Source organism: Salminus brasiliensis, chromosome 5 (assembly GCF_030463535.1).
Source record: "Salminus brasiliensis chromosome 5, fSalBra1.hap2, whole genome shotgun sequence".
Taxonomy (NCBI): Eukaryota; Metazoa; Chordata; class Actinopteri; order Characiformes; family Bryconidae; genus Salminus; species Salminus brasiliensis.
Window position 1 is genome coordinate 9,542,027 of NC_132882.1, and position 23,903 is coordinate 9,565,929.

A 23,903-nucleotide genomic window follows, 5' to 3' on the forward strand; every position below is an offset into this window, starting at 1 on the left:
AAAATGTGTGATTATAGGTCAGAAGCCATACCCCTGCTCCAAGTGTGAAGCCCTGTTCTCAACCAAGTCTAACTGTGAGCGCCATCTTTTGCGCAAACATGGCATCTCCAATAGGATCCTCCGGCAAAATGGTGCCATGCCAAAACCCAAGGAGACAGAGGACGGCTCACCAGAGAGCGCAGGTAAATATGTCCATAGTTACGTATGTGCATAAATAGGTGTTTAATTTTTTTTTATAATTTATATATATAAATAAATAAATATATATATATATATATATATATATATATATATATATATATATATATATATATATATATATATATAAAAAACACCTATTTTTGTATGATATGTCCAAATGTTTGTTGACACCCCTTCTAATACTCTCTGGAGTATATAAACATGAAACTATTTGCACCATGCCTAATGCCAGGTGTGGGCTCCAGGGGTGTCCACAAACATTTGGACACCCCTCCCAGCAGTGAGCAGTGATGCTCCATTCAACACTTATTATTATTGATGATTATTATTATTATTTTTTGATTATTATTTCTTTAAAATATTTAGATATTCAGAAACTGTCTTTTTGTTAGCATCTGAATCTGTTCTGAGTCAAGTGAAGTCAAGTGGGTTTTATTGTCATTTCAACTACATACAGAGTACACAGTGAAACGAAACAACGTTCCTCCAGGATCATGGTGCAACATAGACACAGTGCATACAAGACACAAGTGCAACACAAACAAACAAGTGCGGACAGACAACACAACACAGTACAGACCAGAGAATAATAAATGATGGCTTGATGTTCCATTTACGCCATCATGACTTAACATGTTTTTGTTGTGTTTTGTAGAGAGCATGTCTGAGACAGAGTTCCCTAGTGGAGATGCAGTGGATCTTACAAATTCTGGACCTGAAAAGCCAACTGCATCTGATGCAGAGAAACCCTCCCCCGCTAAGCCAACAGAGGCAGCTGTAGTAAAGCCTCTCGTCCACCAGGTGGAGACAGATCATCTAATGGAGAGTAAAAGCACAGAGAATGACGACGATTCCCACAGCAATAAGAGCTTGGACCTGAACTTTGCCAGCAAGCTGATTGACTTTACGTTCGCTGAAGGTGAACAGCAGCACCCCTCTCCCCCCGTGGACGGCGAATCACACGAGCACACACCACCACCACTGGACGAGTCCAAGCTGACCTGCAAGAGCTGCAACAAGAGCTTCCGATACGCCACCACTCTCGCTAGACATGAAAAAGTCCACCAGCTGGAAGGTATTGCTGGCATGCCTGTTGTGGCTCCCAAAAGCGATGAGACCAGTGAGACAGCTGAGACTTTTGAGCTTAAGATGGAAGTAGTGGATGAGGATATGGAGAAAGAGGAGCAAAAGGGGACTGCAGAGAGTGAAGGAGCAGGCAGCACTATAGACAGTGGCTCTGAGGAGGACAGGAGTGATGATGAGGGAGGCGCAGCTGAACCAAAGAGTTGTGAAGGCGAGGCCGGACCCACCAGAAGCAAAACTGACAAGAGGAAGAAAATATGCAGTGTGTGTAACAAGCGCTTCTGGAGCCTTCAGGACCTGACGAGACATATGCGCTCTCACACTGGTGAGAAATACAGTAATAACTTTATTTATGGCGTAATGTATTATGTGAGCGAGTGAGAGGATAATACAATATGCATTGAACTGTTGGACAGAGGAACTGTCTCTCTGGAATTCTGGTGCTCTAGCCAATACTTGGATGAGGTGTACTCAGAGAAATGGGCCCTGGACAGTAGAGACAGTTATTCCAACAAAAGTAGAATAAACTTTTTTTAATTTCAGACGAAACTATTAATGAGCAGGTGTCCCAATACTTTTGTCCATATAGTGAACATCCAGAATTCAGACCTGATATTAGAAGATGGTTGCTGCGCCACAATGTACACTGCAAACCTACAAAACCAGACAGTATTCTGACCTCTTGATTTCCCATGTTTTCGCCAGGCGAGCGGCCGTACAAGTGTCAAACCTGCGAGCGCACATTCACCCTGAAGCACAGCTTGGTCAGGCACCAGCGGGTCCACCAGAAGCCCCGCGGAGCAGATGGAGAGGGCCATGAGATCACGGGCAGAGGTGGGGACGAGGAGGCATTTAGCGGTCGTTCAGCCAGCGAGGGAGAATGTACCCCCACCAGCACCAACCCTCCTTCTGAGAACGAGAGCGACGGCATGGAAATAACTAAGGAGGGTCCATGCTTACAGGAGAACGATGTAGAGTCTGCAGAGCCTGAGGTACTGGAGAAGGGCCCTGAGGGGAAACAAGGGGGACAATCTGAACCAGCAGCAGTCGAGAACCTCGAATCCAAAGAACCTCCAACAGAGGAACAACCTACAGACCCGGAAACCACCACAGTCACTGCGTTGGAGAAGTCAGAGGAGTTCCTCGAAGGCCTGCTGGAGATCCACTCCAAGCCCAACATTGAGCGCATCCTTTCCAACAGCGAGCCCACTCTGCTGGGGGTAGAGTGAAGACCCTCTGTTCTCCAGTATCCTCTGGCAGGAATGCGTCACACCGCACTCCAGAGGTTGTGCCATACGCTATAGGAGTACATTTATTATGACAAAACTTTTTTAAGAAGAGAAACAAAGATTATGAACTTTTCCAAGTGCCTTGCTACTTTTTGCTATATCTTTATCTACTACCAGATGATTTAGTTGATTTTTAGAGTATTTTATAAGATGATTCTTTTTTTTTTTGGAATCTTTGAAAGCAACTGCATTAAGCAATAAATAAACAATTTAGTACAATGGTTTGTATGATTAAGTGACTGAACAGAGAATGGTCATACAAAAAAAACACAACTGGTTTTGATGGTAAACCAGCAGAGGCAGAAGACGACAAGCTGGCATATGGCTACTGAGACCACAGTGTCGAGGCTTGTGAATGTGAGCATAACTGGAATACGTTAAACTTGGCCTACTCGTCAAAGGGCTGTTTCATGGGCTGAGTTGCAGCCTATCGTTTTTCCAATGGTAGAAATGCCTCCAGAGCATCGGAAACAGTAACGAAGTGTGTTCTCCCTGAAGGAGGCCGCAAGGTTTCATCAGGCTGCACTCTGTTGGCAGCCCCTGTTGGAGTGGTGTGCAACAGCTCTTTCTTCATTAAGTATATGGGCAATATTTGCCTGAAATATCATGAGTTTCTCAGCTACGCTGACCATGTCAGTTTTTCTTTTGGAAGAAAGTGAAGGAACCAAGTTTTTACTGAGGGAACTGCAGTGTTTTTTATAATAAAGGGCTCAAGAATTGCTCTCCCTCTAAACCAATGTCAGGCCCACATGAGCAGATCTATTGTATCCGTCAGGAACGTTAAAAGGGGCCCTGTGTCCAGGTTTAAAGTCTTCCAAAACCCGAAACCCTTCTACTTCAAGCCTTACTAGTGTTTCTTCTTCTTACATAGTATTTACATAGGCCGCCTCCATTCAGCCTATTGGGCGAACACTAGTCTACTAGTCTACTAGGCTGCGTTTTCTTTCTCCATTGACGTGTACTTGAAAACTGTCACCCTGCTGCCTCCTCTCTTTGGATATGGCGCCAGTTTTTTGTGGGTCCATCATCCTCATGAGCTCCTCCCCCCGAGAAGGATCTCAAGACATCAATCACGTTAGCATTTCTGGTGTTGGGTATATTTTATTATTGTTATTATATATTTTTTACTTTCCTTTCAAAGTGTGTGAACCTCAGACTCAAACAAAGCAAACCTCAAAAGGCGCGGAGACTTGAAACGACAGTGGACTGTTAGGACCGGCGCGTCTCCTGTTTTCCGGACCAGTCGTCAGCTGACTGGACGATTCCCTCTGACCGCAGTCTGTGCTGGTGTGACAGGGAAAAAATGGATAGTGTGACCTTTGTGCAGCATGAAACAGAGTATTAACAAGCAAGGCTTTCTGGGATAAGCGACGGGGCAACCAGTATGGATGACAGATTCCCAAACCACAAGGTGCGCTTGTGCCCTCTAGTTGTGAAACACTAGTATTTCCCTGACTCTGCTTCTCAGGCACAAGGCTAGTATTGAATGAACTTGAACGGACAAAAGAAAAAAAAAAAACAAATGCAATCGCTTTCTCAATCTGTATATGACATTACTGGGACTCTGCTTCTCCTAATGCCTTTTTTTCCCTGGGTTGGGGTGTGTGAGAGAGTGTGTCGCATGTGTGTATATATGCGCATGGCTGTGTGGCTGTGTGTCGGGATTCTTGTTAAGGATGCACACAGACTGTTTTAATTGTATTTATTGTAGCCCAGTGTGGGTGAAGAAGTGAAACGTGGAGAAGCCATGTATTAACGCGATTATGCTGCAGAGAGAAATGATGTAGATTCAGTACCTAGATTCAGAGTGGCTCAGCTTAGAACTGGGCTTTTTCCTAGCAATAATCACTATTGATCCAAAAGCTTTATGTAGACATTTGTATGTGTTTTATAGACTGTGTGGATTTTTGTTTTCCATTATTATCAGTTTGGCTGAGAGATAAGAGTTCTGTTTTCTTTGATTGATATATAAGGCATATAAAACTGTGAAATGTGTTATTCTGCTATGGGTGAATCTTTAGGGTAGTTTTTGCATGTTAACCTTTTTATGTTGTTCAGTTATGGGTGTTGTTTTTTTTTTTTTTTTTTTTTTTTTTTTTTTTTTTTGGTCCCCTCCCACACTGTCTTGCTCTCAGGGTTTTTACAAAATGCTTACTGAAAATTCAATTTTTCCTGAGTTGCAAAAAAAATTCCCCCCAACTTATGATTTTCCTTTTTATTTTTGAACAAGTCGAACTGTCAATCACTACTTTTAGCACTTGACTGTGAATTCAAACCAGTGGGCAGGATTTACTGAATCCAAGCAATCCCGCATTCCTCTCACCCTGCATTATTTTTATTAACTTTTCATTTTTCCAGTCTTTTTTCCCCCCACTGCTGGTTCCTTCTCGATCGCTCTCTCATGAGAAAAGAAGAAGAACAATAATAACAGAAAACACCTGGACTGGCCTATGAAATGGCAGGTTTGTCACTGTCCGAAGTTCTGACCCATATCAAAGGGAGCTTTGCGTCGCTGCTACACACACAGACACACAAATAATTCTACTGGACATGAATGGAACCAGAATAATCCAGACTATTTTGGTACACTACTGCTCTTTGAATGAGTGCTTCAGAATCAGAGATGTAAGCTGTTCTGTATCAAAACTATTAAAGCAATAAAGTCCTATTAAAAGAATGTGAACTGACGTCTGTTATTGTAACCAGTCGAAGCCAACAAGCGTGTCCGGTAGTTAACATCATCGGTAGTCCAATCACATCTGACTCAGACAAGAAGACTAGTAGAAGACACTTGTCTACTACTACACTACCCGAAGACTACACACCTATCAGACGCTACATTAGCACCACCTGTCTAATATTGAGTAGGTCCTCCTTGTGCTGCCACAACAGATCTGTCCATTTGAGACATGGACGTGGGATCTGGCACCAGGATGTTTGCAGCAGATTCTTTTGCGTCCTGTAAGTTCTGAGATGGGATCTCCATGAAGTGCATCAACAAGACCCTGTCGCCGGTTCACTGGTTGTCCTTTCTTGGAGCACTTGTGGCATGTAATGACCACTGCATACTGGGAACACTCCACAAGACTTGCCTGATGTTCTTTTGCTGTCTGTAAAAGCACCTAGTTCTCAAAGAAGAGACCTTCTGACTAATCTAAAATTAGTGGTTAACCTCATTTATCATGTTTCATAATGGTCTGTAGTGCAACCTTTTGTGGTGTTTTTTATTTATTTATTTATTTATTTTTTTGGTCATTCAGTGTTTTCTGCCTACAATACCCAGCATGCTTCTTACATCGATGATGTAGACCTGACACTGGGGTATAAAGCCCCTTCAGCATTCGGATGTAGAGCTCTCTGTAGTAGTGTTCTCTGGCTCCATACAATATGTTTGGGATGATTTGGGGAGATTGAGATGACGTGGGGTGGTGATCAGCCAACGTCTTGATCTCACTTACGCTTGTTTCTGAAAGCACTCCCATTCTCACAGCAATGCAATCTAGAGTCTATTGGAAAGCCTTCCTTGTACAGAAGAGACAGTTACTCCAACAAAAGAATAAACAAGCAGGTGTCCCAATACTTTTGTCCATATAGTGTATTTATGGAACAAGTGCACTTGTTTATGGTTAGCTGTGAAACAGCAACTGTAGACCCAGTCGTGGACTAAACATCATCAACTCTTCACTGTAAACACAATTTAGTCTAATGTCTTTCCAGCTTTTGGGATTGTTGAGTGTGATAACTTCCATAAGCCATTTCCAAAAATCTGAATTTCTCTTTATTTGCCTGTGTGTATCACATGACTGTATTTGAAATGATACATTATTACTGTGAAGGTTTACACAGAACATGTATTAGGGCAGAAATGATGATGACAATTAGGAATACTTTTAATAAGCATGGATTTCAATGTTCAATAAGCAGTCTGTAGTGATGGCCAGTGATGGGTATCACAGAGACATACAGTACGCAGTAAGTATTCCACCACTGGTCTCTTTTAAGGGGAATGAAGAGCTCTATATATTGCTGGTGGTAAAGAAGCTGCTAAAGTAAGTGTTGTTTCAGGTTTACTAATGAGATGTTTCTCAGAGGAGCTCAACCAGGTTTAAATGTTATGTAATGTAAATAAAGATGTTGTATGGTGAGACGATTTCAAAGAAGATGTAAGGTGTAAGAACCTCGACACCACACACAAATGACTGGAAGAATTGCCTCAGGACAGCTGGCACCTCAGAGGCTCTGAAAGAATGGTTGTTGAAATGCAGATGTTCCTCAGTTAACAGAAGTCTTCTCCAACTCACAGAAAGGAGGCAAGTCTCTGAGAATGAAGAAGTTCATAAGCTCAGTCTCGAAAGTTCAGTAATTTCAGAAAGTGCTGCTGTTGAAATGGGTTTGTATCATCTGCGTTATTCTTTAGAGAAGATGCTGAGGTTCAGCAGCCGACTTCAGTCTTCGCCACCTCTGAGCGGTCTCTGAAAATGGAGACTTCTTTAAGTGCATAATGGATGACTTTTGAAAGGGTAAACACAATGAAAGTATTTAGTAGATTCCACAAGCAACATTACTGTGTATACTTACACTGATTAGTCATAACATTAGTACCACTGACCGGAGAAGTGAAAAACACTGATTATCTTCATCCACAGTGGCATTGGTCAAGGGGTGGATATATTAGGCAGCAAGTGAACAGTCAGTTGTGTGTTTAAAGCAGGAAGAATAGGCAAACATGAGTCTAAGGTCACCTTGCCCAGTGCCAAGTGTCAGCTAGAAGGGTGTAAAGCTCCTGCAGCATCGTTTCAGACACTGTTACGGCAGTAAATTCCCTATTAATATCCTTAGGAAACTTAGGATAAGCAGATGTCCATAAACCTTTGGACCTATAGTCTATGATACACTATAAGTATAGGCACATCTACTCATTCATTGTTGAGGTTTAGCCCATGCCTGACATTAGGCATGCTGCCAATAGTCCAAGTATTGCCAATCCTATTCTATTGGCAATACTTTTCTACAAGCAAGCCAAGTTTGTGTGCATTTGCATATCCATGTCAGCAGTGTGTGCAACTTGAAGTAACTGAATGCATTCATTAGAAAAGGTGTCCACTAACATTTGGACGACGTGTATAATTCACACAGGAGTGCAACTCCACATCCGTGGCAGACATTTGGGACTGGCAAAAAAGAAGGGACTTGCCAGAATAGCAAATGACCAGTACTCACCCATTTCATCAGAAATTTCCCAGTCATCAAAGAGCTCCTACTGGAGCTGAACCAATTTTTACTCTCACCACATCATCCATTATGGTTAAACACTTCTCCTCAATCTTAACCTGATGAGCTGTTGAAAGATCAAGTAGGAACAAAAATGAGGTTTTTCATCAAGGAAAACTGAAGACTAGAGTTAGGGCTATCCTCACTGTTAGTCCACACCACAGCTTAAGAGTCACTCTTATTAATAGATTAATAGCAGTAGTTTTATTAACCCATAGGCCACTGCTCATCACACACTCACCAAGTCGATCAAACACTTCCGGATATTTACAGAGCTCTGATGTTGGACTGGAGAAAGTGGAACCGTCCTCCACAATGAAGTCCTGCTCAGACTTAACACAGTGTGCTGTGAAAACAAATTGGGAAAAAAATCAAGGGCTTCCAAATTGAGACTGTTATGCAAACACTCCAGATCAGGGGTGGTCCAAGGGTCTCGTATGATGGTTGACAAATCAGACATAATTTAATATTTGAATGGCACTGATCCTGATTACTTCCAGTCATCCAGTAATCTGTGGCACTCCTGGGTCAGCTTAAGAGAGTTCTGATGACGGGTGTGATGACGGGTTTGACTGGGCTAAAGCCACATCATCTCTTAAACTGTAGCCCTTAGAGTCTGTCAGAGTCTCAGTCATTGGTCAGAGAGGGCAGAGGTGGCTCAGCGGTTAGAGCTCCAGCCTATTGATGACAGGGTTGTGGGTTTAAAACCCAGGCTCGGCAAGCTGCCACTCTTGGGCCCTCTAGCAGAGCAAGGCCCTTCACCCTCTCTGCTCCCCAGGTGCCACAGCAATGGCTGGCCACTGCTCCAGACACGTGTGCTCACTGTCCACTGTGTGTGTTTTACCGGTGTGTGTGTGTGTGTGTGTGCACTGCACTGACGGGATAAAAGCAGAAGCCAAATTCTATCTGTGTAAATATAGTTGTCATATATTGTCCTGTGTTGATCACCAACTCTCTCCTCCTGAAGTAGTAGGGACTTCTAAAGGCCAAAATCAATGGATTGTCCAAACAAAGGTCAAAGTTAAAGTCTGTGTAAAGGTAGATCCTCAGGAGAAGGGTTGGTGACCACTGGACTCAGGTCTTACAGCATAGGTTCACAGGTAGAGGCTCATAGTGCCAATAAGGGAAGATGATATATATATACACACACACATTTTTTATTATATATATTTAATATCATAAGCACTTATTGTGTCTAAAGTGGCTCTAATTACTACATGTATTCTAATTAAACAGGTATTTATGCTTTAGGGGAATCCTCAATATTAGAAGATATTCTTCCATCTAAGTTATATGATCCATAAAGGCTGGTTCATACACGGTGCACATGCAGTAGCCCCCCAACTGTCTGCATTGCTCAATACATCGTAGATACAATTGTTAATACCTCGTGCCACGGACACTGGCGGAGAGTTATTTAACCACAAAGCTGGAAGCTGCTCTTTCCAGCATAGTACAAACGAGGAACAAAGGGAACAGACTCCAGTGTTCATATGTAAAGGAATTTGGGGTTGTATAAATAACAGAGTGAAGGTGAGGAGGCCCCCTTTTCTCCAGAGATCACATTATATTTCATATTAGCATAAAATTATGTTAATTCTAATTTACTGATGAACCATAAGACCAATGTAAACACCCACTGATCACCCACGGTCAAAGCTTTTGTTGAGATTGGCTGACAGACGGAGAAAGCGGAGGCATGTGCGCTCTGAAAGGCAGAAGTGTGAATTTGAATCAATGAATGATTGAAGCGTGGCTGCATCTCAACGTGGACTGACCACGCGGTTTCAGTTTCCGCGTGGTACACACAGTCATATGCGGCCTCCGTCCCTCCATGCTTGGCCGCTTCGTCCGCAATTACATCACTGCGCCCTGTGGCGCATCTGCAGTAAGTATGAACCAGCCTTCAGTATAACAGAATGCACATAGTTCCCAACAATTGCTTCTCAGATGGAGACTCTGTATATTCTCTACCAAGTGGGGAACAATAAGGTAAAAAGAACAATCAGTGAATTGAACATTTGTTTCAAACAGAAAAGAAAAATGATCTCAGATACTCACAACATTCATCCAGAACTGCAGAATATTTAGAGAGCATTGAGGGTGGTGTCAAACCCTCTTCTCCTCCCTTCACTAATGGCAGAAAGCTGTCTTCAGTTTTTATATGCTGTGCTGTAAAACAAATATAAAGCCTACAACTACAGCAGCAGTCACATTATGACTTATAAACTCCCATTAATTTAATCAAATAAATAATAATAATAATAAAAAAACCCTTCAAGTTCATTTGAACCTTCATCATCATCAGAACAGTCTGAATAAGGAGGTGTCTGTGACCCTGTTTACACCTGCTCACTTCATGTGACCAGCACCTAGATTGTATCCTGATAAGATTTTAGCCTCATGTATTTACCCTCGCTAGTGAAATGCATCTCTGGTTAGTCAGACTGATGCGTCTGACTGATGTGTGGGACAGAAAAAGCTAATTTGTTGTTTGCACAGCTATAATTATCAGTGTTTTGGTTGTACTGGGAGGGGTTTTGGATGTTGATCCTGAAGAGATATGTAACATGTGGCTCAAATGCGCCTCAGACCACCTCCTGAAGTGGTTTGAGAGATGGGATTTGTATCTGGTCTAAAGCGTTTTGGGTGTGTTTACACTTTGTTTAGGCATTTTTATGTGGTTGGGCCTTATCCAGATATAATCCTGATACTCATAAAGTGACCAGGTGCAAACAGGGTCTAAACTTATTACTAAAGGCAAGCACAGGTCTTTAGGTCTAATATGGTTTGCTAATAAATCAGTCTTTTCTGAAGACGCCACTGAAAACATCACCTCCAGGATATGACACATGTATGTAATGTGTATTCATCAGCCGATCATCTGATCAAACCAATGAACCCATACTGGGTCCAAGCGAATAGCTCGTTGTAGCTGCACATTACTTAAGAACCATCACCCATACTGACTAAGTTCATCAGAAGCTTCAGGGTCATCAGAGAATTTTGAGGATGGGCTGGATGGAGCTGAACCTATTTTGACTTCCTCCACATCATCCATTAAAGAGAAGTTTGTTTCTACAGGGTTTCCTCTTCGTGCTGCAAAAAAATAAAAAAATAAATAAAAAGGAAGCACATAGTTTTGAAAATCTCACACACACACACACACACACACACACACACACACATTTGTATAATGTCAAGAATACACACACACACACACAAGATTCATACATCGTCGTTGATGTTTAAAATCATATCAGCACCAGAGGCTAAACTCCCTGGACAAAAAAATGATCACCATGTGTATTCAAGGTGGTAGTAACTTCAGGCTCCTGCAGATAGCATTGGACGAGATTGTAGGGTGTGTGATGGGATTCACAGATTGAGAAGAGGTGGTACAGTGCAGTAAGCTTCTCGTTCCATGTGTGGAAAATGGATCGTAGATTATTGCTTATTGCTTAGCTAAAAGGAGTGATTTGGAAGCAGACGGTCATACGGGTCTACCAGCAGTGGCAAAAATCCCAGTCTACAGGAAATTCTCATCAGAACTGTGTCTAAAATACGAAACTGACGGACAGAGACAGCCGATGTGTTTCACTGCTTGTGAATGAAATAGCAGTTCCCTTTCAGAGATTAGTGTTGAAGGATCTGTGTTGATTTCTAGAAGCAATTCTTGCCTGGAAACAAAGCAATTTTCATTCTAGTCCAGTCCGATGCCATCGTTTCCCCCTTTTTTAACCAATTTGTTTATTGTACTATAACTTCTTGATCAAATATTTACTTCACACACTACTTTTTTTTTGTTTTGCTTGTAAAGTCTGTACATTGATGGATTTTATGCTGCAAAAGCAAGAATTGATAGTTATTGTTATTGATTAACATTAAAAGGATATTTCTCCAAGGGAGTTTAACTTTACTGAAAAAAGACCCTGAAGGTCTTTTACTATTTGTTTACTATTACTAATAAGTATTATATGGCCTCAGGGATTTTATTCTGAAATTTAAAGTGTTTGGGTGCAAGAAAGAGAAAGAAGCAGCCCCTCCCAGTAATTTTGTCCAGTATCGGACAGATGCAGATACTAAGCACCCCTAATTATCATCACACTTATCCCTGTGAAGTGTTTTATTCACTGATGTTTAAATGTTTGGAATCACCCCTCAACCATATAATATTGTCAATATAAATCCCAACAATTTGGTTGGGATCAATGTATAAAAATTATTCTTTTAATCTTAACATTAAAATAAATAGTTGAAATCTGAATAAAATTGCAGTTGACTGCAGAAAGACTGCAAAACCTGTAGAACAACAAGAATCACCTAATTCAGTGGTACAAAACAGCCAGTCGTACCCTGACCACATTAACTAACAAAGTGGTTTTGTCCTTTCCAATAAAATCTTTTCCAAATTTGCGACTTTTTTAAAAAGCACTTTACAAATGTGTGGGTAACAACGTCACTTTCACGTCCGCCCTGAAATCCTATGAATACAAGAGTATTCAGTGCACAGTACAGTAACAGAACCAATGATCCAGTACAGTACACAAACTTTGCTTACCCTCATGAATCACACGCATGTGTTTTTTCATGGACTGCGAGTAAGGAAAGCATTTGTAACAGACTGAGCACTGGTACGGCTTCTCGCCGGAGTGAACCCGCTGATGCTCCTTTAGGTGTCCTATCTGACGAAACCTCTTCTCACACTGAGAGCACTTATAGGGCTTCTCTCCAGTGTGAATCCGCTGATGGACCACAAGATCCTTCGCCTGGCTGAAACTCTTCCCACACTGACAGCACTGATGCCGACTGTCTTCTTTATAGGAGCGTTGGCGGCACTGGGAGTTCTGGAGTAAAACTCCTTAGGACAAAAAATAAAATAAAACCACATTAAGGGTTTATTTAATTGACAACACATTAGTCCAATTAAAAAGGATTAAATTGCATCCTATTTAAATTCACCACAGTGTTTCAGCATCTAACTAAATACTCCATACTGAACACTGAGACTAATGGCTTTAAATAATGTGATTAGGTGCCTAAACCTTCTGCACAGTGCTGCTTAAATTAATGTATTAATATTAAATACACTGACAGCTTCCTTCTAATTATTTGCAATTATGTAAAATTATAAAAAAATATAAAAAAAATTAAAAAAAATATAAAAGTACAAGTGGCATGGAAATACACACACACACACACACACACACACACACACACACACACACATATATATATATATATATACAGTGAGTCCAAGAAGTATTTGATCCCTTGCTGATTTTCTTTGTTTGCCCACTAATAAAGACACTATCCTTCTGCACTTTTAATGGTAGATATATTCTAACATGGAGAGACAGAATATCAAGACAAAAATCCAGAATATAATTTTAAAGAATATATTTTAATTAATTTGTATTTCAATGAGGAAAATAAGTATTTGATCCCTCTTGCCAAACACACTCAATACTTAGTGGCAAAGCCTTTGTTTGCAAGCACAGCGGTGAGACGTTTGTTGTAGTTAACCACAAGTTTAGCACACACACCAGGGGGAATTTTGGCCCACTCTTCTTTGCAGATCCTCTCTAAATCATAAAGGTTGGTGGGCTGTCGCTTGGCAACTCTGACCTTCAGCTCCCTCCATAGATTTTCGATCGGATTGAGGTCTGGCGACTGGCTGGGCCACTCCATGACCTTAATGTGATTTTTCTTGAGCCAATCCTTTGTTGCCTTTGCTGTATGTTTAGGGTCGTTATCATGTTGGAAGACCCAACCACGGCCCATTTTCAGATCCCTGGCAGAGGGGAGGAGGTTGTCCCTCAGGATTGTGCGGTACATGGCTCCATCCATCTTCCCAGTGATGCGGTGAAGTAGCCCTGTACCCTTGGCAGAGAAACACCCCCAAAACATTATGCTTCCACCTCCATGCTTGACGGTGGGCACAGTGTTCTTGGGGTCATAGGCAGCATTTTTCTTCCTCCACACATGGCGGGTGGAGTTGAGGCCAAAAAGTTCAATTTTGGTCTCGTCTGACCACAAAACCTTCTCCCAATAACTTGGTTCATCTTTCAAATGATCATTGGCATACTTGAGGCGCGCCTCCACATGTGCTCTCTTCAGCAGGGGTACCTTTCGGGCACTGCAGGATGTGAATCCATTGTTGCGCAAAGTGTTGCCAATTGTTTCCTTGCAAACTGTGGTCCCAGCTGCCTTCAGGTCATTTGCTAACTCCTGCCGAGTGGTTGCAGGACGATTTCTGACTGTTCTCAGCATCATTGCCACCCCACGAGGCGAAATCTTCTTTGGAGCACCGGGCCGAGGTCTGTTGATTGTCATGTTATACTCTTTAAACTTTCTGATAATTGCACCAATAGTTGTTACTTTCACATCCAACACCTTACTAATCTTTTTGTAGCCCATTCCAGCTTTGTGAAGGTCAACAATTCTGACTCTGAGGTCCTGTGACAGCTCTTTGGTTTTACCCATGTTGGAGACTTGAAATCTGTGTGATCTGTCTGATTCTGTGGACAGGTGTTTTTCACACAAGTGATTAGTGAGAACAGGTGGCTTCAGGTCAGGTAACAAGTTGATTGGGAGTGTCTAACTGGTCTGTAAAAGCCAGAACTGCTAATGAATACTAAGGGATCAAATACTTATTTCACTCCATGAAATACAAATCAATTAATATATATTCCTTAGATTTATTTTCTGGATTTTCTTTTTAATATTCTGTCTCTCCATGTAAGAATACATCTACCATTAAAAGTATAGAATGATCATGTCTTTATTAGTGGGCCAACGAAGAAAATCAGCAAGGGATCAAATACTTCTTGGACTCACTGTATATATATATATATATATATATATATATATATATATATATATATATATATATATGTCCAAATGTTTATAGACGCTCCTTCTAATAACTGCATTGAGCTACTTTGAAGTCCTACCCATTGCTGACAGAGTTTACCTAGTGCCTGCAAATAAGTAATGCCAGTAGAATAGGACTCTCTGGAGCAGATAACCATTGACTTTTTATCACCATGCCTAATGCCAGGTGTGGGCTAGAGGGGAAAAAAACTGTGATCTCTGGAATGATTATGGAATGATTATTATTCACCACAGTGTTTCAGCATCTAACTAAATACTCCATACTGAACACTGAGACTAATGGCTTTAAATAATGTGATTAGGTGCCTAAACCTTCTGCACAGTGCTGCTTAAATTAATGTATTAATATTAAATACACTGACAGCTTCCTTCTAATTATTTGCAATTATGTAAAATTATAAAAAAATATAAAAAAAATTAAAAAAAATATAAAAGTACAAGTGGCATGGAAATACACACACACACACACACATATATATATATGTCCAAATGTTTATAGACGCTCCTTCTAATAACTGCATTGAGCTACTTTGAAGTCCTACCCATTGAAGTCCCACCCATTGCTGACAGAGTTTACCTAGTGCCTGCAAATAAGTAATGCCAGTAGAATAGGACTCTCTGGAGCAGATAACCATTGACTTTTTATCACCATGCCTAATGCCAGGTGTGGGCTAGAGGGGAAAAAAACTGTGATCTCTGGAATGATTATGGTGCCACATCCAATAGTTTTGGGAGGAGTTGGGGAGTTGGTGATCATCCAACACTTATGTTGCTGAATGTAATCAAATTTTCACAGCAATTTCACAGCAATCTAGTAGAAAGCCTTCTTTCCTGGACAGCAGATACAGTTACTCCAACAACAGCAGGGTAAACTCCATTTAAATATCCTTGATTTCAGAAGAAAGGTGTCAGTGAAGGTGTCCCAAAACTTCTGTCAAATAATGTGTATCTCATCAAGAAGCTGACGACAGAGAATACCTCAAGAAAATCATCTACTGGACATCTTGACTCGAGTATGAAAACAACGCCCTCTTACCAGAATGAAGCAGAACGTGATGCTTTTCCAGTGCTGATAAGCAGGTGAAGCGTCTGTCGCAGTCCGAGCAGTGGTAAGGCTTCTCGCACGTGTGATTACGCTGATGAGCTTTGAAGTTCTGCCTCCAGCGGAAACTCTCCCCACACTGAGTGCACTGATACGGCTTCTCTCCTGTGTGAACGCGCTGGTGGATCTCAACCTGCGCTCGTCTCGTGAACTTCTTCCCACACTGAGAGCACTCGTGCGGACTCTTGTCTACGTCCACCATCACCGGTTCGGCCTCGTGGGTTTGCATGTGTCTTCTCAGATCACTGGGACGTCCAAAGCCCTTGGAGCACACAGAGCAGTTGTGTTCTCTCACACCAGTGTGTATTCCTAAGTGGGCCTTCAGATCTCCTGACCTGTAAAACCTCTTAAAGCACACGAAACACTCAAAGGCCTTCTCCCCTGTGTGACCTTTCCTGTGCACACGCAGGGCTGACCGCTGCCTGAAGCATTTGTTACACTCGGAGCAGCGAAAAGGCTTCTCTCCGGTGTGAATTCGCTCATGCTGCTCCAATGTCTGACGCCGCGCAAACTTTCTTCCACAGTAGGAGCAGGTGAAGCACTTCCCATCATGGTCATCATTCCCTAACGGGAGGAAAAAGTCACTGTTAATATTAATAAAAGTAAACCAAATAGTGATCAATTCACTGGGCTGTAAGTGTTTATTACTCAGTAAAACACTGATATTAGAATAAACACTAATAACAGTCCTACAGAAAGTGGTGGAGGTTCTCCATCATTGTGTTCATCATTAGAACATCTCCAAAGTTCTCCTCATGGAGTCTAGTATTATGTAGAGTTCTCCTCAGATCAACACCTGGTTTGGTGGTAAATCAGGGCTTAATGATGGTAAATCAGGTGAGCTGCTGCTGCTGCTGATGGAGTTGAACACATCCTCCACGCTGTGCTGGCTGGACTGGGGGGCGTCCAGGAGAAACCTGGAGGAACCGAGCTCTGTTCTTCAGACTAGCTCAAAAGATCTCACTACTTTCTTCAGAATGAGAAGCTCTTGTTTCCCTTTACTGTATCTATGTTTACCTGCATCTGTTCTGATGAGATCTGGAGCTTCAACAGTGAAAAAAGACACCTTATTGAAAAGGTTCTAAAAAATATGCGAAGGTGCCAAGGATTATTTCTACACGGTTAAAAGTAGGAGGTTCTTTAATCTGAAACTGTGGAGAAACCTTCAAGAAAAAGGTTCCCTGAAGCAGCCTAAGGGGTTCCTCCACAGTTTCAAACTGAAGAACCTCCAAAAGTCCCTCAGGGATCTTATACTGTTACTTATACTGACAGCATAGTAGGGATGAACCAATATGGAAAATACCAGTAGTTGCATATTTAGGGGTCTCCCCAAATTCCACTTCTGACGAGCTTTTAAGGGGCAGTGGTGGCTCAGCGGTGGCTCAGCGGTGACTGATGACCGCTACCTCAGAACATTGACTTATCTTGGTCTAAGAGTTGTGGGCTGTAAGTGTTTATTACTCAGTAAAACACTGATATTAGAATAAACACTAATAACACTCCTACAGAAAGTGGTGGAGGTTCTCCATCCCTGTGTTCATCATTAGAACATCTCCAAAGTTCTCCTCATGGAGTCTAGTATTATTTAAAGTTCTCCTCAGACTGATCTTGGTCTAAGAGTTGTGGTAACATCTATTTACACAACGTAAAAGTATATATATACACAATATTTAAATGCAATTTTCACAATACACAATATTTCTCATTATGAATATAGTAGCCATGTTTTCAAATACTCCATCGTACTGAATACTGAATTTCTAATCAACATCTGCTGAACGTCATCCAATTAATACACAATATTTCTCATTATGAATATAGTAGCCATGTTTTCAAATACTCCATCGTACTGAATACTGAATTTCTATTCAACATCTGCTGAACGTCATCCAATTAAACCAACCTAATTACACTGTTGGTAATGAAACCTGCAGCTGATCAGTGTTCACTTACAATACAGAAAAAATATAGTGTATCACGATAACCAAATGTATCATGATGCCATAAAAATATCTCCCATATATATATATATATATATATATATATATATATATATATATATATATACACACATCAATGTCTTTGAATAATGTTAATGTTAATTATTAACATGAATTAATAATATTAATAAGCCCTGCTGGATTGCTTCTGCATGGACACAGGTCTATCACACAGGTCTATCATCTGAAATGTCCACCAAAGCCAGAAAGCATGAAAACAAACAAGCCTGAGTTTAGAAAATCAAACCTTTACAAATGGATGATGCAGATATCATCATTAAATCTGTATATTCACACTGTCACCTAGAAGAGGAGATAAGTGAGATGGGGAGATCCTATCCTACCTTCACCAAACTCCTCAAATACTCACTACAGCCAGCTGCTGCAGGCTCTGCTGAAGAAGCTGCAGCAGGTTTCCTCTCCAGCTCCTCCAGGTTACAGTCAGACTCTCCACTGATCTTCACTTCAACTGCTGTCCCCTCAGACTGGTGCTGATCAGGTGCATCACATTCACCCTCACTCTCTGTCCCACTGACTCTCTGTCCCACAGGGTCCATTCCTATCACTGTCTAACAGCACGTGAACAGGCCCCTGAAGCCTGTGTCGCTGGCCACTGCATGCTCAGCTGTCAGCCCGGGTTTGACCAGTGACTTTATTATAAACAAGAAGAGAGTAAAGACAACGTTAAATACAGTCAGACACTCCGTCAGCTGCTCCTCCCGACCACCCCCAACACCTACAGCCACACAAGCACGCAAGCAACCACGTGAAGACAGCAACAAAGACACCAGCGGAATCTGCTTCAAAATAAAAGTGTCTACTGCTCGTGAACCATGGAGACTTTTATTTGGAAAAAAGAAAAGACAGCTAATTTAGATAGACTGAAACAATATAGGCATATATTATAAAGACCAGGGACTGGATTTACAGAAGTGCCTTGTTAAAATATAAAAAAATAAAACAATAAAATAAAAACAATACAATACAATTAAATAAACAATAAATTATATTTGTCTTACCTTTCCTCTTAAAAGAAATTCTAAAAACCACTGGTATTAAACAAAAAAAAACAAAAAAAAACAAACAAAAAAAAAACAACAATAACAAAATATTAAATATTTTCTAAGAGTTTCTAAGAAGGTCAGTCTTCTAAACAACAAATTATCTTTTTAAACAAGTCGACTAGAATTAAAGGTAAATTTGAAAATATTAAAAGTGGAGATTTAGTAGAGATTAGTATGAACTTATTATATGTATCTTAGTTTTTATAATAAGATAATGTCAAGTTTTTCCTTTAGTCAGTCCGTCCCCTCTACACACCTACTCATTCATTCTCACACTCATTCATAACATTTATATTTACATTTAAGGCATTTAGCAGACGCTCTTATCCAGAGCGACTTACAAAAGTGCTTTGCTATTTACCCAAGAAAAACCTAGTTAGAATAGACTAATAGTTCAAAGATACCTTTAAGCTTTAGACATTACTAAACACAAGTCAGTAAGCAAGTCAATAAGCACAAGTCAATAACATGTGGAAATGGAGCAATGCATAAAATTTCTTTCAATTTGTTTAGTTTGTTTCAATTTTTTTTGAGGAATAAACCAATAGAAATGCTCCAAAATAACTTGGAATATGTCAAATATTTTTAAACTGACCTTTGAAAGTTAAGAAGGTGTTTTCCTTTTCCTATGATGTTTCTTTTTTGACAGAAGAAGAAGAAGAAAAAGAAGAAGAGCATAGGCTGCATTTCTCAGCTGTATTGGGAGGATCATTCAGATTAGATCATCCTTGTTGGGCTCTTGAGCAAGGCCCTTTACCCTCTCTGCTCCCCGGGCGCAGCAGCAATGGCATGTTATAACTGTGACTGTGTGTGTTTCACTGCATGGATGGGTTAAGACGGAAGCCAAATTCCACCAAATGGTGAATATGGTTGTCTTGTCTTGTCCAGTCATAGAAGTCCAGAAATCTAACCTAAATAGAGCAAAAGCCTGCAGCATTTGGAACGTAGCTTATTTACTAAAGAAAAGATCCTGACTGGACTGTTTTTCAGGCATATTGTATAATAGTTTATTTTTTACCCAAACTGAATTTTAAAAACATAAACTCTTTAAAATCCCTTATATAATAATAAAAATGTTAAATATATTTGTTTTAAATTACAGAAATAAATGAAAAACAGTTAGGCTCTCTAAAGGCCTGGAAGGCCCCAAAGGTTTGCCACTGCCCAAAGGATGGAGCTTAGCAGCACTGTAATAATGCACCTGTTTGAAAGCATCTGTCCTACATTCCTCCACTCATTTATTCAGGTTTGTTGTTTAATTTGTCATTCAGGTTAATTCAACGATACGTTTCAGTTTTACTGGAGGGTCATTTAATGGCCCCTGAATAACACAGATTAGGAGTAATGTGACCTAACGTCCACAAGATGGCAGTCATTGTACAGCACTGTCTCCTTTGGCTTGGAGCTCATTTATAGTGAAGCTTTGGTGTCTCTGCTTATATACTGTATACTTTATTGTGTACTGTAAACTAAAGTCCTGTAATTATACACTGATTTATTGCCGGCAGAATTAGTCAATGACCTACAGCAGAAGATACCATGTTTGTGTGTAACAACAGACAGTATTACACATTTAGTAGTACAGCAAAAGGGTGACACAGGCCACTGCTCCAGTTCAGGAAGTCTGCTTGCACTGCAAAGGTGAAGGTATTCAGGTCAGAACTGTACTAGACATGTGATGTCTGAGAACATCGTCTGGACATCGTCCTGTTGTAGTTGCCCACATTTAGTTTAGCTTTGAAATGCTGCAGTTAGTGAAGACATCTCAAAGCAATCATGGCTATCATGTCCCCTTGGTACCAGCTGGGTCCATCCAGCAGCTCTCTGCAGAGCTGCATTTCCATATGTAATTCCATAAAAATTGGATTTGTGAAAATCGCTGCTATCATGCCCTGTGGTAAACAAAATTTTCTAAAGCTCATACATTTTTCCTCGAAATGCCACTGGATCCATTAACGAGTCAGATTTTTGCTACACTGCTGCGGACTGCGTTGAGAAATTATGCAAAGACAACTAAGGACCTTGCTAGGACCTTGGCACAGCAAACATCAGGGATGCCAGTGGCTACGCCAGTCCACTTAGCTCCGGCCTTGTGGAAAGAAGCCATAAGGACAAAATTACAGTTTTTGTTTTTATTACAAATATCCATTTGTACAATTAAAGCAATTTAGGAAATACACTACTTTAACAATAACTTTAACAAGTTAAAGATAGGAAATACAGTTGCCCCCAAAATCCACCCCTAAGCAGACATGATTCTGTGGCATTTTTCTCCCCAGTTTTACCTATCCCATGTATCAGTACCCTCCCAGATCACATGTAATAGCAGACGACTGACCAGGTGTTGCATCAGCAACCAACACACTCAGAGCCACCGCCTCTTTTCAACAGTGCCAGGAACCCAACTCTGATGCATCGGGTAGCCGGCACGGCCAGCATCACAGTGAGGTGATGTGTGGAGAGAGAGAGAGTCCAGTTGTGCTCTCTCAGGCCCTGGCTGCTGATGGCAGGCTGCATGATCCAGGATTCAAACCAGCGATCCTCAGGTCATAGTGGCAGCAGCACTAAAACATAAACCAATGCTTTTTTGTTATGAGGTAAAGCCAGTCATTCAGAGTGGCCTAGTGTGAAATATGGCATTGTAGAGAAAGTTGAGAATTGTGCTTAGCAGTTATGAGGAACAAAATCACTGAAGCCTTTAATGCCTCTAAAAGCTACATCACATAAAGTTGTTACCCCCAGGGGGAAGACATCGCGACAATTACATAAAATGGTTATGAAGACACTGCTGGATGTCTGAGACATTGTTGTACGATAGTTTTGAGAGACACTTTTGGCCAAGCACACCGTTTTTACAATTAAAAAAAGTATAGAGAGACGGGTGTTGCATGGCTATTTTATTATTATTATCATCAACCCAGAAGACACGTGCAGGTTTACTGGTGGTGTCAGGTAGTAAATGAATTGGCTATATTTGACATCAGACATCAAGACCCCTGTTTCCCATCTCATCTCAAGATTTGTGCAGAAACCTACAAAAATTGGTGGAATTGCCCTTTAAAATCACTTGCTCTTCATAGTCAATACACACCCCATCTCATCCAGCGCTTCACTCATCTGGTCGATCTGTTGTCAATTGTCTTCTGCTTGATGAGAACACAAATACACACACACTCACACACACACACACACACACACACACACACACACACACACACACACACACATACACACACTGTTGCAATGCCGTGTGAAGACTTGATGGCTATAAGCTAAGTGTCCTAGCCAGCCTGTTGAGAAGAGCATGAGTGGGGTTCTGGGTGACTGCTCCCGTCACTCATTTCATTTTCCACTCACTGCAGCTGTAACTGTCCAGCTTTGCCTTTCAATGATTTATTTATTTATTTAGAATAGAATTAAGCAGTGGTATTAAATATAAAACGTGCCCTCAAGGTAACAGAGTAAACCTACATTTACGTTTATGGCATTTGGCAGATGCCATCAATCAGAGGCAGTTAAATATAGAGTTAGGAGTTTTATTGGTGCCCCAAAAAGCCCTAACTCTAAAACTAGGTAACGAATGTTAGCCTCATCATATTTTGTATCAAATTCCAAGAATGGGGAAAATGTCTTTAGCATAGTTGACTAATGAGAGATTGGCACATGGAAGTGACAATAACTATGGATATTAACCCTTCGAGCCCTAGCCCAAGTTTGCGGGACATTGTCAATTTGCAGGACATTAAAAATGAAAATGTATTAATTTTATAATTATAAACTTATAAAAACAGTTTACATCTCAGAAATTGTGCTGGACATGTATCAAGTTTTTTGATTGATTTGATTGACAAAGATATTTATTTATATTATTATTATTATTATTATTATTATTATTATTTATATAATATTTACAGATTACAGATTTATAGATCTTCATAATACTTGACAGTAGTCCAAATAAAAACAAGCTAAATATATTTCTATGCAGAGGATGTTTAGAACACGGCCCTTGGTGGCACTTTCACAGAGGTCAGGCATGGTCATGGTCAAGGTATGTTTTGTCTGTTTAATAGCCACTGGTTTCCTGGAGGACCTTGATGTGAGTTTGATTGTGTGAGTGGTGGTACACAGAATAGCCGTGGAAAGTGAATGCTCTTGAAGCTGAGCTGCTCAGCTCAATGTCAAGATTTTGCCTTGAAGCAGGATGGCCCTTTTTGTGGTCTATTTGTAGACTCTTGTTAGGTTGGGCAATTGAGAAGGTTTTGGTGGGGTATATACAGAGGTTGAAGTGGGCTGTGATGACCCGAAACACCATTTCGGCACCTTAATTGATTATTAAGAAAATCTGCTTGTCAAAGCGAGTTCATTTTCATGTGCTGCAGCCTGTTGTTCCTTCCAGTTGATACCACCCCCTCAACAAATTACAGAATAGTCATCCCACAGCACCAACATGTTCTAATTCCAGTCACAAGTGGCACACTGTAGTCTTCAGCAGCATCACAGCCCAAAGCAAGAGCAGCAGCATAGCCCAAAGCAGCAGCAGGGTCCAGAGCTTAAAGCGTGAGCAGCATCAGCAGCAGCAAAGCCCAAAGCCAGAACAGCAGCAGCACAGCCCAAAGCCCCAGCAGAAGCAGAGCCTAAAGCAGAACAGCAGCAGCACAGCCCAAAGCCCCAGCAGAAGCAGAGCCTAAAGCAGAACAGCAGCAGCACAGCCCAAAGCCCCAGCAGAAGCAGAGCCTAAAGCCCCAGCAGAAGCAGTAGCAGCAGAACCCAAAGATCCAGCAGTAAAAGCAGAGCCCAATGCCAGATCAGCAGCAGCAGAGCACAAAGCCCCAGTAGCAACAGCAGGGCCCAAAACCCCAGCAGCAGCACAGAGGCCAAGGTCAAAGCGGCAGCTCAGCCCAAAGCCACAGCAACAGCAGCAGAGCCCAAAGCCAGAGCAGCAGCAGAGCCAAAAGCCTGAGCAGCCAAACTTAAAGCCACAGCAGAAGCAGAT

General features: G+C 41.2%; 2 protein-coding genes across 3 annotated transcripts in view; one reads left to right on the top strand and one right to left on the bottom strand.

Moving 5' to 3' along the window:
• The window catches only part of rreb1a (ras responsive element binding protein 1a), a 57,436-nt gene extending 52,799 nt beyond the window's left edge, over positions 1-4,637 (top strand). For both annotated transcript variants that reach the window (XM_072679353.1, XM_072679352.1), the window contains 3 exons: positions 18-182; positions 857-1,609; positions 1,990-4,637. In XM_072679353.1, the coding sequence (XP_072535454.1) occupies positions 18-182; positions 857-1,609; positions 1,990-2,513 (1,442 nt within the window). In that variant the 3' untranslated portion in view covers positions 2,514-4,637. The remainder of the gene's footprint in view (positions 1-17; positions 183-856; positions 1,610-1,989) is intronic.
• A 1,691-nt stretch (positions 4,638-6,328) lies between these two features.
• LOC140555959 (uncharacterized) lies at positions 6,329-18,620 on the bottom strand. Its single transcript, XM_072679354.1, has 7 exons — positions 18,214-18,620; positions 15,778-16,407; positions 12,406-12,705; positions 10,815-10,943; positions 9,906-10,016; positions 8,086-8,190; positions 6,329-7,911 (listed from the first exon to the last, which is right to left on the bottom strand). Exons 1-7 carry the CDS (start codon positions 18,398-18,400, stop codon positions 7,820-7,822), a joined length of 1,554 nt encoding a protein of 517 aa, XP_072535455.1. The 5' UTR covers positions 18,401-18,620; the 3' UTR covers positions 6,329-7,819.
• Positions 18,621-23,903: the final 5,283 nt, after the last annotated feature.

What these genes read in the sequence shown, in the direction of transcription:
- LOC140555959 (XM_072679354.1), bottom strand. Translation starts at nt 18,400, where the DNA reads ATGGACCCTGTGGGACAGAGAGTCAGTGGGACAGAGAGTGAGGGTGAA. An exon ending in GCCTGCAGCAGCTGGCTGTA is followed by an intron (nt 16,408 to 18,213) that starts GTGAGTATTTGA and finishes TCCTCCCGTTAG; the next exon opens with GGAATGATGACCATGATGGG. An exon ending in TGCAGTTCTGGATGAATGTT is followed by an intron (nt 8,191 to 9,905) that starts GTGAGTATCTGA and finishes TTGTTTTCACAG; the next exon opens with CACACTGTGTTAAGTCTGAG.